Here is a 14,802-nt window from a genome sequence, read left to right on the forward strand (position 1 = left end):
CTATCCTGATCAAAAACCTACATTTGCAATTTTGTGATGTTCTGGTTGTCAGAAATAACCAATGTTAGTTGGAAAAAATGTATTTCTCTGAACCATGTTATTGAAAATACAAACAGCATTAATTATGGAATGCTAGGAAATAAGTAGCAGTTTGGAAATATGAATATGAAGCATGAGTTACAAGGGGAAAAATTCTATTGTCACAATTCTTTTCTGTTATGGAAATTTTGAGTAGCTGCAGTTTTTTATCTTGTTAGGAAAACTACTGGTTTTGAGCTGAGTTCTGCCTTTATTGCACAGTGTATTTTGGCATAACAAACAATATACATAAACATGTATGTACAAATATAAAACATATGTTAAATAAAAACGTATATGCAGACTTTGTATAAACAAATATATATATAAACATTATATATATACATAAATATATAATATATACATAAATATTTTAGCCTTCTCAGCTTTTTTGTCCTGCATGTCTTAGATCATCTTATTCAGAAACTTCATCTTGTTTAGCTTGTAATTTACTGTTGTGGCAAGAACTGTGGAGAGTGAGGAACTGAATTTTTATGAGAAAATAAGGAATGTTTCATATGACTGGTTTTTCTAGAAACTAAATTTAAATATTTTCAAAAAATCTCTCTCCAAGTCTAATGCTATGAGTATTGCCAAAATACTGCCCAGATCAGTTCTACCTCACCAAGGCTGGTGTAACAGTTAGGATTCAAATTCCAGCTCATACTTAAGCTAAGGTGATAACCTGGCCACTTGAGGGATAATACATTAAATGGTTTTTTTTTAATGATACTCTGTAATAAATTCCCTGTAGTCAGCCCAAGTTCTGCTGGACAATTTGATGTGACAGAAAACCTATCTCATCTACTAGATTTTCAATTTTCAGAGAAGCCAGAGGAGTTGATAAACCCATCAGCTACTGAATTTCAGTAAGATTTGTGTACTTGGTCCTTGTTAGCCTCCTCTGAAAAATCAGTCCCAGTGCCTGACTTTCACACAGAGGCACCACCATCCCAGACTCCTTTCCTCAGAAGAAAATGAACTTTGTCCCAGCAGGGAGAAAGGTGAGGTGAGTCATCAAACTCTGCATGCAAAATCAACACTCTTAAACACAACCTGCAACTTCCAGTCACCAGCCCTAAGTTTTATGTGAATATTCTGTCAGATTGCGGCAGCCTTTGGCAGGTGACATTTCCAGTGTGTGTGTATGTGTGTCTATGTATATGTGTATGTCCATTTATGTGTGTTGATGTCCATGTATCTGTATGTCAGTGCGTATGTCCATCTGTATGTGTATGTATTGTCTATGTACACGTGTGTGTGTCCCTATGCGTCTGTCCATGTCCCTGTGTGTGTCCCTGTCCACGTATGTGTGTCTATGCCCCCGTATGTGTCCGTGTCCCTGTCCCCGTGTGTGTCCATGTCCCTTGTGTGTCGTTATCCCTTTGTGTGTCCGTGTCCCTGTGTGTGTCCCTGTCCCGGGTGTGTCCATGTCCCTTGTGTGTCGTTATCCCTTTGTGTGTCCATGTCCCTGTGTGTGTCCCTGTCCACGTATGTGTGTCTATGCCCCCGTATGTGTCCATGTCCCTGTGTGTGCCCCTGTCCCTGTGTGTGTCCATGTCCCTTGTGTGTCGTTATCCCTGTGTGTGTCCCTGTCCCTGAGTGTGTCCCCGTTCCCATGTGTGTGTCCCTGTCCCCCGTGTGTGTCCCTCCGCGTGTCCCCGCGCCGTGTGTGCGCAGCGCCGCCAGGGGGCGCGGCGCGGCCGCTCCGCCCCTCAGGGCCGGGCGGGTGACGGCGGGCGGGTCACGGCGGGGCCCGGCACGGGCGGCCCCCGCTTCCCCTCGCCGGCCTTTCTCCGCTCTCCTCAGGGATGGTTATGTAACCTGACACTGCGGTCTCCGGAGTTTTCCCAGTTTTCAGCTGACCTCATTTCAGTGGGCTAAGTAAAATAGGTGTAATTGGTGGTTGGAGAACTATTTTAGAATTTCCGCTGGGCCTGTATGTATTTACTTCTGTAAGCTCTGCTACGTCGGCTATAGATGTGCATAGTTTTCAGGGAAAAACAGAAATTCTCCTTACATGTGGAAGACATTAAACAGTATCTGTTTCTGCTGCTTGTTTTGCATTCTTGTGCCATCATTTATTACTTCTAAGAGTAAACACGTGTGATTTCTACATAAACAATAAAACTACGGGATTTTCTTCTAATTTCTCTGTAGAGAGTAGAAATATGGTCATGACTATGTCCTGAGAATGTGGGGATTGCCAAAAAACACAGTGGATACTTTTCAGAGAAAAACAGTGCATGTCAAGCGTCTGATGAGTCATAAAAACCTCAAGTTAGTGTAAGCAGATGTTGGTTACAGCTCACATTGATGGGAAGTACATAATCACCACCCCGATAGCCTCCCGCTGTCCGTTTCTGGTCCAAGAACTTCCCCAAAAGTGTGGTTTCAATTTTATGGAAAGCCTTTGAAATTTGGCAGAGTTTCCAAAAGTATGTAGGGAAAAAAAAAAAAAAGTCTGCCAGGGGTTTGGCCTCCAACTGTGAAAACAGACACTGCCTTTTCAAACTCCTCTCCTAGATCTACTGACCAACACCCAGAAGAGAGAATTTGCATTCTTTTAGGATACGACAGGAAAATGAAGGTCTGTTTGCTCCTGAATTCAACTTTTGATAGCATTTACATTCTCTGTTTTAAACTGTCGGCTGCTGCACAAGGCCAGGCTCTTATGTGAAAACATTTGCTGAGAAGGAGAAGGAAGTGTTTTCATATATACTGCAGGGACATTTTTTGCTTGTTGCTTGCACGGATCACAGCAGTTAGAAGGAGGATTTCATTATTCACCAGCCATGGCAACAAACCTCAGGCAATATTAAAAATGTAATTATTGTTTGTTTCTGTTCTGCAGACCCGGCTAAAAATCATATTTGGCGTGGTTATATGCCTTTTGTTTTCCTTATTACTTATGTGTATTATACTGCTTCCATCAAAAGGTAAGGTATTTCTAATCTAATGTAGTGTAAAATGCAGTATCTTTGGCTACTGTGGCTTCTAAAGTTCACAAAAGTTTATCACATCATGTTTAGGATTGTCCTGTCAGAATTGTTATGGCTTTATCACTTTACAGAAATGTACTGACAGCTGAAATATCCTGAAGGTAGAATTGAAATGCCAGCAGATGTTGAAACAAGGAACTCCTTGAAGTGAAAAGCACCTGAATTAACTTCATTGTGCATGATACATAATGTTCTTAGTCACAGCTGCAAAAATAACTCTCAGATCTTCTCATGTTTTCTGTGTTAAGGGTTAGGAGACTTTCCCAAACTGCTAGTAATTTTCTTTAGCTTGATAAATTTACATTTGGTTTTAAATGGTTGTGTAATAATTACAGAAGTTCTGTATCCAATTACAAGTTAAACATTTTTTCTTTTTTTTTTTTTTTTTGTAGATGGTATGATGAATTATTTGTGAATATATTCAAGCTTGCATTTGAAAATTAAAGTCAGCATTGTATAAAATAGGGATGGATATCTTGCTCCAGTATTATTACACCAGCTGTAGGTAAATCAACCCAGTGTGGTCTGCTGAGTCCTCTGGTGAAACTTGAAATTTTTTTTGAAATTTTGAACATGAGTGGCACTGACTTGATGGTAATAGTTTTCTATGACAAGTTAGTAAGAGCAATACAAGTATTTACATGACCCTATCACCACAGCAGATTACTTGAATGCCTCTGAAATAATTAAAATATTAATAAAAGGTTTATCATCCTGTAACAGTATCTATTTAAGGAATGTTTTTTCTATTATTATTTTTTTTTCGTGTGTGGGCAGGGGGACTGAGATGGAGAAACAGTTTTGTATTTACAACTAAATGTTATAAAATCAACCATCTGCTTAAGTCTTGTGAAAGTTAAGTCCTGCAGTTAATATGCAGGTTTTGTGAAAGGTGAGATCTCTTTCATGTCTGATATTTCTGTGACTAATGTCTATCATGGGTTGTTGAGAGAAGGGTTGAAGGTTTCTAAAGCAATTAGCGATGATTCTGTTATGCAGCATTTTAAGATGAGGATAGACATATATCAATTATAAATATCTATAGATATATATATATGTTTATATATTATGCAGTGCTGGAAGAGATACCACCTCAGAGTGGCAGGTTTGACTTTTACTGTCAATAGTGGGGTGCCAGATTTTTTGTCCAGCTAGGCATGGTCAAATTTGGGTTTTCACTATGAGATAAATGCATGGTATCAAGTCAGACTTACTCCCATCAGATCTGCATTTTATGACAGGGAAGGCAGAATATTTTTATGAGATTTAAATTTAAAAAATAGTAGTGAGGGAACAAAGAAGATGGAGATGAAGGATCATTTTGGCAGCCTGAAGAAGTTGATAATGATGGAAGGTACCATAGGAAAAAGCGAATGTGTCTTTTTCCTCTCTCCAGTTGTCACATACAGCTCACTGGCCTCTTCAGTACCTCAGCAATTATGGAGAGCACTTGTCATCTCTCTTGGAATAGTGACTTGATAACCAGTCATACCAAACATCATATTTAGATCCAGTAGGATGATAAAGAAATTATCTTACTTCACAGGATGCTTTTGGAGGAGCGTTTTAGACAATTGAAGAGCACACAGTTATGTCCAACACACAATTATGTTGGGTATGTCAGATTATGGCTTCTGATTCTCAGGTGGAACTGCAAGTGCTGCAGTTACCTGTTCAGATGCCTTAACCTTTTTGAATTCTAAGCAGTCTACTGATCAGTTGTAAATAGAAGAAATATAAATTTATTTTGCAGTTACATATTTTGCAAGCTGAAGACAGACAGGAAATGGCTACATGGCTGGAATGTTGTTTGTACGTTCCGGCTTTACCACTGCTCAGCTGAAAGGATGTGGCAATCCAGAAAGACAACTAATTGCATATGAGAAACATATAGACACAGACCAAATAAATTTCTACTTAAAAAATCTGCAAAGAAAAATAGAAGAAATTTAGTTCTGGTCTTGTCTGCTAAGTTTCCAGTCATTTCATTTTCTTCAGACTTCTCAAAATGTGATAGGTGGTTTTGATTTACGCATGCAAGTGTATAAAAATGTCAAAAATTCTCAAAACTTAACCGGAGAATAAATCTTTGAGAGGATATTAAGAGGGAAATACTTGTTGTCCTTGGTCTTCTGCAGAAAAAGGATTTGTTTTGTCTACCTACTCTGTGAAGAGAGCTTACTAACACTTAATACGAGGCTCAGAACTATACCCCTAGGCAGCATAGAATCTGAAAAACATGAAAGCTAAAACTTAAGGCATCACTTGCAGTTATTAGACAATTTCTCTAGGGCTCAGAAGAGCAAGGTGGGCAATCTCAGTATAGCCAGTGGCATCCATGCCTAAGAAATCACTGACCATTTTTTGACACATCTTTGAGTTAGAAATGTGTGGTGGGATTTACCTTGTACACTGGTGTACCTAGTCCTGATCTTCTGCCACATAAACCAGAAAGAAAATACCTGTCTGCAGTTGAGAAGCAATAGTGGAACCACAGGCAGAGTTACAATTAACTGCTTAGGCTTCGAATTAATCCCTTCTGCTACTTTTAATGATTCTCCAAAGTTGTGTCTGTCAAAGCATCAGCCCACAGAGATGAGAATGAAAATTCTAGTCCAGAAGCAGACAATAATACCATGCTAACCAGTTTTCCTTTGGCATGTCCTCTACTTGATGTTTAGCAGTGGATGCTAAATAAAGTACTTATAAAAATACATACATATATATAACTACATACAAAAAACACCATTTACAGAAACAACAATGCCTTCTGATTAATATGTATGCTTATTATAATTTGGCAAGACTAGACACAGTTTATAAGGATGCACATTAGGACGTGTTGTGGAATAAGCCATATGCCAGGAGAGCTTTGAAATATAAAGGGTTGTGTTGGTTTACCCATATCCAGTCTTAGAAATTGAATAATCCTGGTAATACAAACAGAATTTTACAGAGATGGACTTATGTGCATAAAGTTATTCTGAGTTTAATATAACTGCAAGTTTTGCTTTCTATGTTTTATTAAGTTCTCTCCTGACAGGGAACTGAAAGGTAAAGGAGAAGGTATCTGCATAAAGCCAGTGATAATTATTACATGTTTACAGACTTTTATCTCTACAATTATACATGTAAGTCCAATACATGCAAATTCGTGAGTGAGTAATTATTATCATTGAATATATAAAGCAAGTTACACTGTGAAGAAAAATAACCAATTCAGTTCACAGAGAAATGCAGAACAATACCCTGTAAATGAGTGGAAATGGACCACAGAGGATTAAAACTGAGGCAGCAGGGTGGTGAAGGGAAGTGAGCAAAGCTGAAATCTGGTAAACTTTTCTTTCTGTGGTTGGCTCTGATGTTTGCTTCCTTTTCGTCCCTGTGCATATTTTTCATCCTTATTAATTTCAGAGAGAAACAAACCACAATGAAAGAATTTCCCAAGCCTACCAACACCCATCTAAATTAATGTCTATAAAGTGCTGCAGATATATAAAGTACTTTTCATGTTAGTTTCTGGTTTGTGAGCAGAGATTTCAGATACTGTTATTGAACAAGTCTCTAGTTTACAGAGGAAAGAATCGGCAGCAATTGTGGGAAACAACGGAAGATGCTGTTGCTATTTTCTGTTTCCTAAAAACAAGTATTCAAAATTGTAAGTACTCAAGTGAGAAATAGTTGTGTTCAAATTTTTTGCAGTACAGTGGTAGTCATAATAAATCATCACAGAGTATTAAGTATGTAACGGTGAGAGAGATAACACAGGAAAGGTTGAAATTAGAGCTGTGAAAATTAGACCAGTGACGAGAAGTTTGTGATATTGCTTGTCTCTTAAAATGAGAGAAGGAACACGGTAATCTCACCAGATTAAGGTATCAAAAAGGACTGCAAATTTTAAGCTTTTTATACAAAAAACCTTGGAAATAGATCTTGATTTCTTTTGTGAATAAGCTTATTCACTTAGAGAATTTTAACTGAGAGAGAGTTATATGTAATCATCATTCAACATGACTAGAACTGGATTCTTTGGAATTATCTTCTGTGCATTTTCTTTTCAGTCTGCCATCTTCTATGTTTTTCATTAGTGTATCAAAGATCTGTAATATGCATTCATAGTATTAGCAAGAGGAATTAGCTTCTTATTGAACTTCTTGGGATAATTTCTGGACATACTGCTAGCTCAGAGTTTATACGGACAGGTTTTTGCCTCTGGACTGGCATTCAGTTTTATTCCTTGTGACAGCTTTCTTCTGCATTAGCACAGACAAGGCTTGTGTCAACAGTAAACTTGACATGTGTATTCTACAGTAAGTAATAGTCACTTAGCAGAAGAAAATATGTATTATCATTACAAAGTACCATAGAAGGCAATATGAAGAAACATTTCCCAGGAAGTCAGTGTGATCTTAACAGAGAGGGCAACTAATGAGCAAGTGATGGAGCATGATATGAAAACTGAGAGCAACGAGTCATCTTGATTATCTGACTGTCATCTGAGAGCTCTGAAGGAACAAACAGGGGAAGTGGCAAAGATCTACTAAGCTGCAGTGTGACATCTCTACTACCTCTGAAAACCCTGGCAGAAGTCCCTTCAATTTTAAAGGAGAAAATATAGCGTTCAGAATGCCTAGACCTGAAACCTGCCATCATTGTGCTGTTGAACTTTAAAAATTGGCCTTTATCAGAAAAGTTCATGTGTCTTTTGAGGATTAAATATTTTGATTACTCTCACTCTTGTGAACTGCACAGCATAATCCTCTTCTTATCCAGTTGATTTGACCTTGAATTTTCTTTTAAAATCTGCCTTAGCTTAAGTTGTTTAGCTTTCGGAAAAAATATAGCCAGACAAGAGCCAGAAAACCAGCCTCCACTTCTTGCATTATTTTAATACCTGACCTGCTTAGAAATCAAATATTTGAGTACCTGTCTTCTTTAGGGAATCATTGATAATTTTCTTTTGCAGCATTAAATAAAAAGTTCATATTTGGGTTCACTCATTCATTACTTTTCAGCATTATTTTTACCTGCATTCCTTCATCAATGTGTTTCATGTGACTGCTAAGAAATATATGTGGATGGTGATTATTTTGCAAGCCATCTTCTAACAATGATTAATGAGGCATGTAAAAAAGTTGAAAGTAAGGGTTTGTAGGCACATTCTGTTGTTTGACCATTTGCTGTACATGTGAAGATCATGATTAAAATAGTTGCCTTTATAAGTTCATGAAACCCATGCTTAAAATAATAAAACAACACCAAACAACCTTTAATTTGTCATTTGTGTGGAAAAGGCTTATTTGGATTCACAGGGTCTTCTCGTAAGTGTGTCTGAGTGAATAAATGCTTGAAATAAATTAGTTTGTCTAGTTAATTTTGCATTCCCAAAGATGAGTCCTTCAGAGGCTAAAGGACCTTATCAGAACAGCAACAGAGAACTTTCCTTTCCTGCTGCGCCTATGCTTTGCATATCTCCAGGACTATGGTATCACTGTTCCATGGCACTAAATATAGAAGAAAGAAAGCTGTGGACTAATAAATTTTTCCCTCTTTTCATTAACAGAAACTTTTTGTCTTATTCTTAGTTGTCAACACAGATGATGGTCCCAGAGCTCTTACACTGGAGGATTATTTGAATGGAAACTTCCAATATAAAACATTTTTTCCATATTGGGTGTCAGGTAAGTAAAATCTTTTCTCAAACATAGATAAGCCTTTCTAATATGTACTTCCAAACTGGTTTACACAGACTGAGAAATATATTTTCCTTCCAGCTTTACTTTGAATGAATGCTAACTATGAAATTTAACAATGTGTTAGTCAAAACTTATGGTTGAAATTTACTGTTCTGTCAGTCATTCTAGAAAATCCAGGTATCTGATGTTTCAACAGACGTGTCTGAGTCAAGTATAAACCATAATTTTACAAAGGCCTTCAGTGTTTTATTTCTTTTACTGTCATATTCATTGCAGCAAGTGAAAGAAATTTGTCAATGTGTCAGTCATTCCTTAAGCAATCTCCTTTTCATGCTTTTCACAGCACTTTTTCACTTACCACTTGTAATGATTGAGGTAGTCTGTCTTACAGGCCCTGCTCTTTGTTTTCTGTAAAACTGGGCTCTGCAATGAGGCCAGCTGTTCTAATTTCATTTAAGGAAGTGCTGAAACTGCTGAAATTCCTGAGTTTCAGGATATTGCATAGAAAATAAAGTTGAATTTCCAAGTTCCTTAAGGTGGAGACATGAAGTCAATTGCTGCTGATAGAAATGTGTGTGTGTGGCTGAAATGCTGCTCTTGTAATCATTGAATTCCAGAGCCCAGGAAGACGGGAGTTAGCCTGGATTACATTCCAGCACACATACTACTCCCATCCCTGTCTGCCTCAAGCACTTTTCTCTACCAGTAGCAAGAAGCATAGTGCCCGTTCACATGGACTCTCACCAAGCTTGCTTTAGCCCACAATTTTAGAACTGAAGCAAAGCTTTATACAGCATTGCTTGCAGTACTTCAATTTTATGATAACAGTTTGAAGTATGTTATTATCACATGTATAATTTAAAAATAATGTCACTGTTTGTTAGAATTCTGTCTGAATGTCTGAAGAATGTAGGCAGCATATCACCTAAACCTAATATTCTTCTTCTCTCTTTATAACTTTCTCACTTAGACTTATCTTTCCTTTGAACAGTCACAAAACTCACACAAAAGTCATGCCATAGATTCCATAGATAGTCATGCCTACAGCATTCCATATGTCTACTTCTCTTCTGAAACAAGGAGTTAAAATTGTATATCTCATCCTAAGGGTGATTTTAAACACAAATACTGTAACACAAATCACACACGAGTGCTCAGAAGATCCAAGGGTGATCTAATTTCCTAAAAATGAACATCTTTGCAATGTTTCAGTCTACTTTTTAACTTTCAGTCTTGTTTTCTAGCTACACCAAATATGTAATTCTTTCTCTCTGTTTACAGCAGTGAAAATAATAATCTGAAACTAAAATTCTGATCCTCATTATCTACCAAGCTATAGTCCAGATCTTGATCACAGGCAGGGTTAATATACATTTTCAGTGAAGCCCACTCACTCTCATTTTGTAGGATTTGTGTAAGGGCAGAGTCATGCAGTGTCAGTTGCATGGTATTGTTGTTATCTGCGAATATACAAATGAGAATGTTCTGGTAAAATGATAAGCAAAGATTTTTTTCTTTAAAACATTTACATTTTGATATTGACTTTCCAATGGATCTATCACTGGCATCCTTGATCAGACATTGATGAGAATAAAATCTGGCATTTACTTGTAAAGTTAAATAGTTGATCTTCTGTGCAGTGTATAATCTCAAGAATGTACTCAGGAACCCTGAAGAGAGTTTCTTGATAACGGAACCTTGGCATCATTAAAAGAAAAACATTTTTTATGTAGATGCCAAAAGGTATTTGCTTAAAACCTGTTCTTTGAAAGAGGTTTAAGTTCGTTGATAAACACATTTGTTCTATAGTATCTTCTGCAAAGGTAACAGACATTTTATCTCGTTTATAAAGATAATGAATATCTTCATCAGTCTGCAGAAGATGACATTATTCTTTACAATGTTGAAATTAATTATGCAACCACCATCATGACAAACAGCACAATGGTACGTACCTTTTTAATTATTAAAAAGGCAAAGTGCGGTTGTACTTCAAGTTACAGTTTAAAAGTGACTGAGATTAGAATCTAATTTACTTATTAATATTTCAGAAACAAGTTAATGCTTCAAATTATGTGATGTCGTCAGACAAATATTTCATGGCTCTTGAAAGCAATTATTCAAAGGTAATTATTTTAATATAGCTCTTAATGTGATGTTTACTTTTATTTAGTATGTTGTTGATTGTGTTTACCATAGATAAATGTTTCTTGGTACTTTCTTGAGAATGGGTTAGGATGTGAAGAGGCAGCTGATTATTTGTAATTAGATTATCTTTTGCAAGGCCAATAATATTCTCTTGCTTCATTTACGCAGCTGTGGAGATACTCTTATACAGCATCCTATCACATTTATGATCTCATAAATGGGTAAGGCCTGGTTTTTCTCTGTAGAGAGCTGTGGTGTAGCGATGAACTGTAGCGATGTGCTTGCAAGCATTCACTCCAAAACTGTAGTAATGTGGCTACCAACTTGCTTTGCTTTTGCCTAAATCTGTCAGGTTACTTGTTCACTTGAGTAAAAAAATGTTCTCAAGGAAAAATCATGCATCCTTTTCATCTGGATTGATTTCTGTTTCATCTGGATTGATTTCTGTTTCATGCCCTAAAATGTCCATTGCTCAATATTGTCTTTTGTCTCCATCGCCTTCTACTAATTCATTCTTTTTTATCATTGATCTAATCTTCAGCTTTTCTAAAACTCTTGTAACCGCCCATCCCACATTCCTCAAAAGTCTACAGCTTCTCCCATGGCATTTGGTCTCTTTCCCAAGGTTGCCCATACCACTCCCCTTTCCTACCCAAATCCAATGGAGGCCATCTGCCTCTGCAGTCACCTTTTTATGCTGTAGCATGACCAAATACTTCTTAGTTCTGAGCACCAGGGGCTGCCCTGAGCTGCACCAGTTTTCCAGTTCTTGGAAAACTGTTGGCTCAAGGTGACAGGAAGAAGTTGCTGCGAGCCAATGTGAGTAGAGAGATGCTGCATGGAGCAGCATGTGCTGGAGCCTCAGCGAGTGCTGGGGTGCTGCTGTCACACCTGCCTCAGGGTGTGCTGAGTTCACATTTAATAGCCTGCTGAGACTATAATGCAGACTGCAGCTACAGCAAATGACTGTAGGTGCTTGTGCAGCATTTGGAAAGAGATAAGGCTATCTCCTTAGACGGCTGAATAGGTTTTCAAAGGAGTAAGTTTAAGTCTTTGCCAGCACTGGTGTACACCATCATGTTAACTGCATGTCTCTGCCTGCCTTAATTGTGCATTGCTTGAGAAACAGTGAGCAGTTAGAAAATAACTTTGTGACTTTTTTATTAATGTACTGTATAATGATGCATTTGTACTGTGCACAAAAAGCCATCTCAACTTCTTTCCTTTTTTTTAGTGGTTTTGTAACAGAAAATCAGCTTCCACATAAAACTCAGTATATATCCTGGTCACCCGTTGGACACAAATTGGTTAGTAAAGACAATTAAGTGCTAGAATGAATTTTCTTTGTATGGCTAAAACATTTATCTGCCTTTGGTTTTTTATTTTATTAGGCTATGTTTTTGACAGGCCTGTGTTTATTAATTTTAGTTATGAGAAATAGCTAAGAAAACAGTTTTAACTTGTTCAGATTTTACTGTCTGTGTCTCAATGGAAGAATAATCCATGCTTTCAGGTGCATGATATGTTTCAGTTTGCTCACCAGTCTCTATGCAGAATTGACCAACATAATTTTGCATAAGATTAAATGCAGTTTCAAGGCCTGAAAACCAATTGGGTTCTCTTTGATGCTGTTTAACACATGAATTTAAAATGGAGATTTACAGATGCAATATTTAAAATCTTTTCTAAAATTTTTACTTAACACCGAATTTGGCTTGTAATGTATAATTTATTTACTGAGGTACCAACTCTTGCAGAATTTACAAGGGGTATTACTATATCATTTCCCATTTTGTATTCATTAGGTCTTGCTAAGGAGATTGACTGCAGAAAATTTTGATCTAATCCTGTTATTGCTGTACTGGTAAAAAATCTTTCTTGTCTTTAGGTATATGTATACCAGAATAATATCTATTTGAAACAAAGTCCCAGAGAGGCACCAATTAAAATAACTAGTGATGGAAAACAGAATGAAATATTTAATGGGATTCCTGACTGGGTCTATGAAGGTAAGTGAATCTTGAAGGGCAACAACAATTGCTGTGGTTAGATTGGTTCCAATTTTCACAATCCATTTTAAAATATCTGTGATAATAGAATTTATTTTAAGCCCTAAGGATTACTTCTTCTCCGTATTGGATTTGCAGTACAGTGCATTTGTTTTCATAAAACATTACCAAAATCTTGAGTCTTTGTTACTGAAACTGTATCAAAACTCAACAAAGTTGTCTTCCTTCTGATGCAAAGGCAGAGGCTGGGAATTAAGATTTAAAGTTTTAATTTCAGTGAAAATTTGGCACTTCAGTGCATCCAAAAATAAGTTAAAAACATGCCACAGGAAAATCCCAAGTGAGTTAAGTGGGATCTGTGTTCATGTTTTGAGATGTTTGATGTTATTTATTTAGTGTGACTATCTTTATGTATCTTGATTGCTGAGTAGAGTGCTGAAATAGATTGGATGGTAGATTACAGTTATAAACTATTTTTTTCCTCAGAGGAGATGCTAGCAACAAAATATGCCCTGTGGTGGTCTCCAAGTGGAAGATATTTAGCATACGTACAATTTAATGATTCTGACATTCCAGTTATTGAGTATTCATATTTTGGTGAGGACCAGTATCCTAGAAAAATCACCATCCCGTACCCAAAGGTATGTTTTATCATTCTTTTGACTTCCTTTCTGTTGAGAAATTATTTACGACAATGAGAAAATTAACTGTGCTTAATTCCTTAAGTATTACCATGGCTAAATCCATTGTGACTTAAATGAAAGAAATCAAGCTTGGTCAAAGTTCTGAAAAGCTGTAGGTACGTACAAAATGTTAAATATAATGTCAGTGAAATAAATGGAATTACTCATTTAGGTAAAAAGCCTATGTGAAAGTTCAGGCTTGCATTGTAAAGCCTTAATATTTTTTGATGCAGTTCACTTATTCTGGTGCGTAAACTACGCACTTGTTAATTTTCATTATCGTAAATAAATTATAAGACTAAGTTATTTTTTATTTTTAAAAATAAAGGCTATGGCAGCTTCACTTTATTTGCACACTTCATAGCGCTTTTTGATCTCAAGGGGCTTTGGATTTTAATGGCTTTCAAGTGCCAGATCTAAGGCAAGAAGGTTTTGGGTTTGCATTTCTTCAGCATGTATTAGAGAGCTCTCTCGACTCTTATCATGTTCATATGACTGCAAGGGATCATGTTAATGTATCTTAAGAATTTGCTCACCTGTCAGCTGGGTCACATTTCTAAAGTAAAACTGGATGGTTTAGACCACACATGGAGAAGAATTAAAAAACTGATAGCGTATGCAGTGAAGAAGCAACCATGAAATCAGTTTAAGCAACCATTTCCCAGCTGGGATGTCAAACAGCACTTGCAGTGATGTGAATAAACTGGAGGTCTGTGCTGAAGTCAGGGTAACGTGCTGCAAAGACCCACGCTGCAAACAGAACAATGATTCTCACCAAGCACATTTTCTATAGAGAAAGGCCCTAAACTCAAATGTTTAAAAGGTTTTTGTTATACCTGAAATGATACAAAATTAAGTATGTACTACTGCCACATTGTTACTCTGAGATCTTATAAGACCATTTGCTCTGTTATACCCAACTGAATTTATATTTTGTAACCTGTCTACTTTCCTGCAAAAAGTACTTTGATTTTCCCCAACCTGAATTATTCAGACTCTGGTTTTAATAACCTAAAACATTTTCTTTGAAGGCTGGAGCTAAAAATCCTACTGTTAAAGTGTTTATTGTAGACACTATTAACTCTGAAGCATTTGGGCCTAAGGAGGTGCCAGTTCCTGCAATCATAGCATCCAGGTAGTGTGCCCTCAAATGTCTTTTCTTGTAAAAAAAAAAAGAGTTTTGTCT

General features: G+C 36.9%; 1 protein-coding gene across 1 annotated transcript in view; it reads left to right on the forward strand.

Moving 5' to 3' along the window:
- Nucleotides 1-2,202: 2,202 nt before the first annotated feature.
- Nucleotides 2,203-14,802, forward strand: part of FAP (fibroblast activation protein alpha) — a 37,364-nt gene continuing 24,764 nt past the window's right edge. Inside the window, exons 1-10 of the mRNA XM_066322886.1 lie at nucleotides 2,203-2,668; nucleotides 2,933-3,017; nucleotides 8,666-8,761; nucleotides 10,629-10,723; nucleotides 10,828-10,902; nucleotides 11,093-11,145; nucleotides 12,159-12,231; nucleotides 12,813-12,933; nucleotides 13,420-13,574; nucleotides 14,648-14,751. Of these exons, the coding sequence (XP_066178983.1) occupies nucleotides 2,663-2,668; nucleotides 2,933-3,017; nucleotides 8,666-8,761; nucleotides 10,629-10,723; nucleotides 10,828-10,902; nucleotides 11,093-11,145; nucleotides 12,159-12,231; nucleotides 12,813-12,933; nucleotides 13,420-13,574; nucleotides 14,648-14,751 (863 nt within the window). The 5' untranslated portion in view covers nucleotides 2,203-2,662. The remainder of the gene's footprint in view (nucleotides 2,669-2,932; nucleotides 3,018-8,665; nucleotides 8,762-10,628; nucleotides 10,724-10,827; nucleotides 10,903-11,092; nucleotides 11,146-12,158; nucleotides 12,232-12,812; nucleotides 12,934-13,419; nucleotides 13,575-14,647; nucleotides 14,752-14,802) is intronic.

Source organism: Sylvia atricapilla, chromosome 7, assembly GCF_009819655.1.
Source record: "Sylvia atricapilla isolate bSylAtr1 chromosome 7, bSylAtr1.pri, whole genome shotgun sequence".
NCBI lineage: Eukaryota > Metazoa > Chordata > Aves > Passeriformes > Sylviidae > Sylvia > Sylvia atricapilla.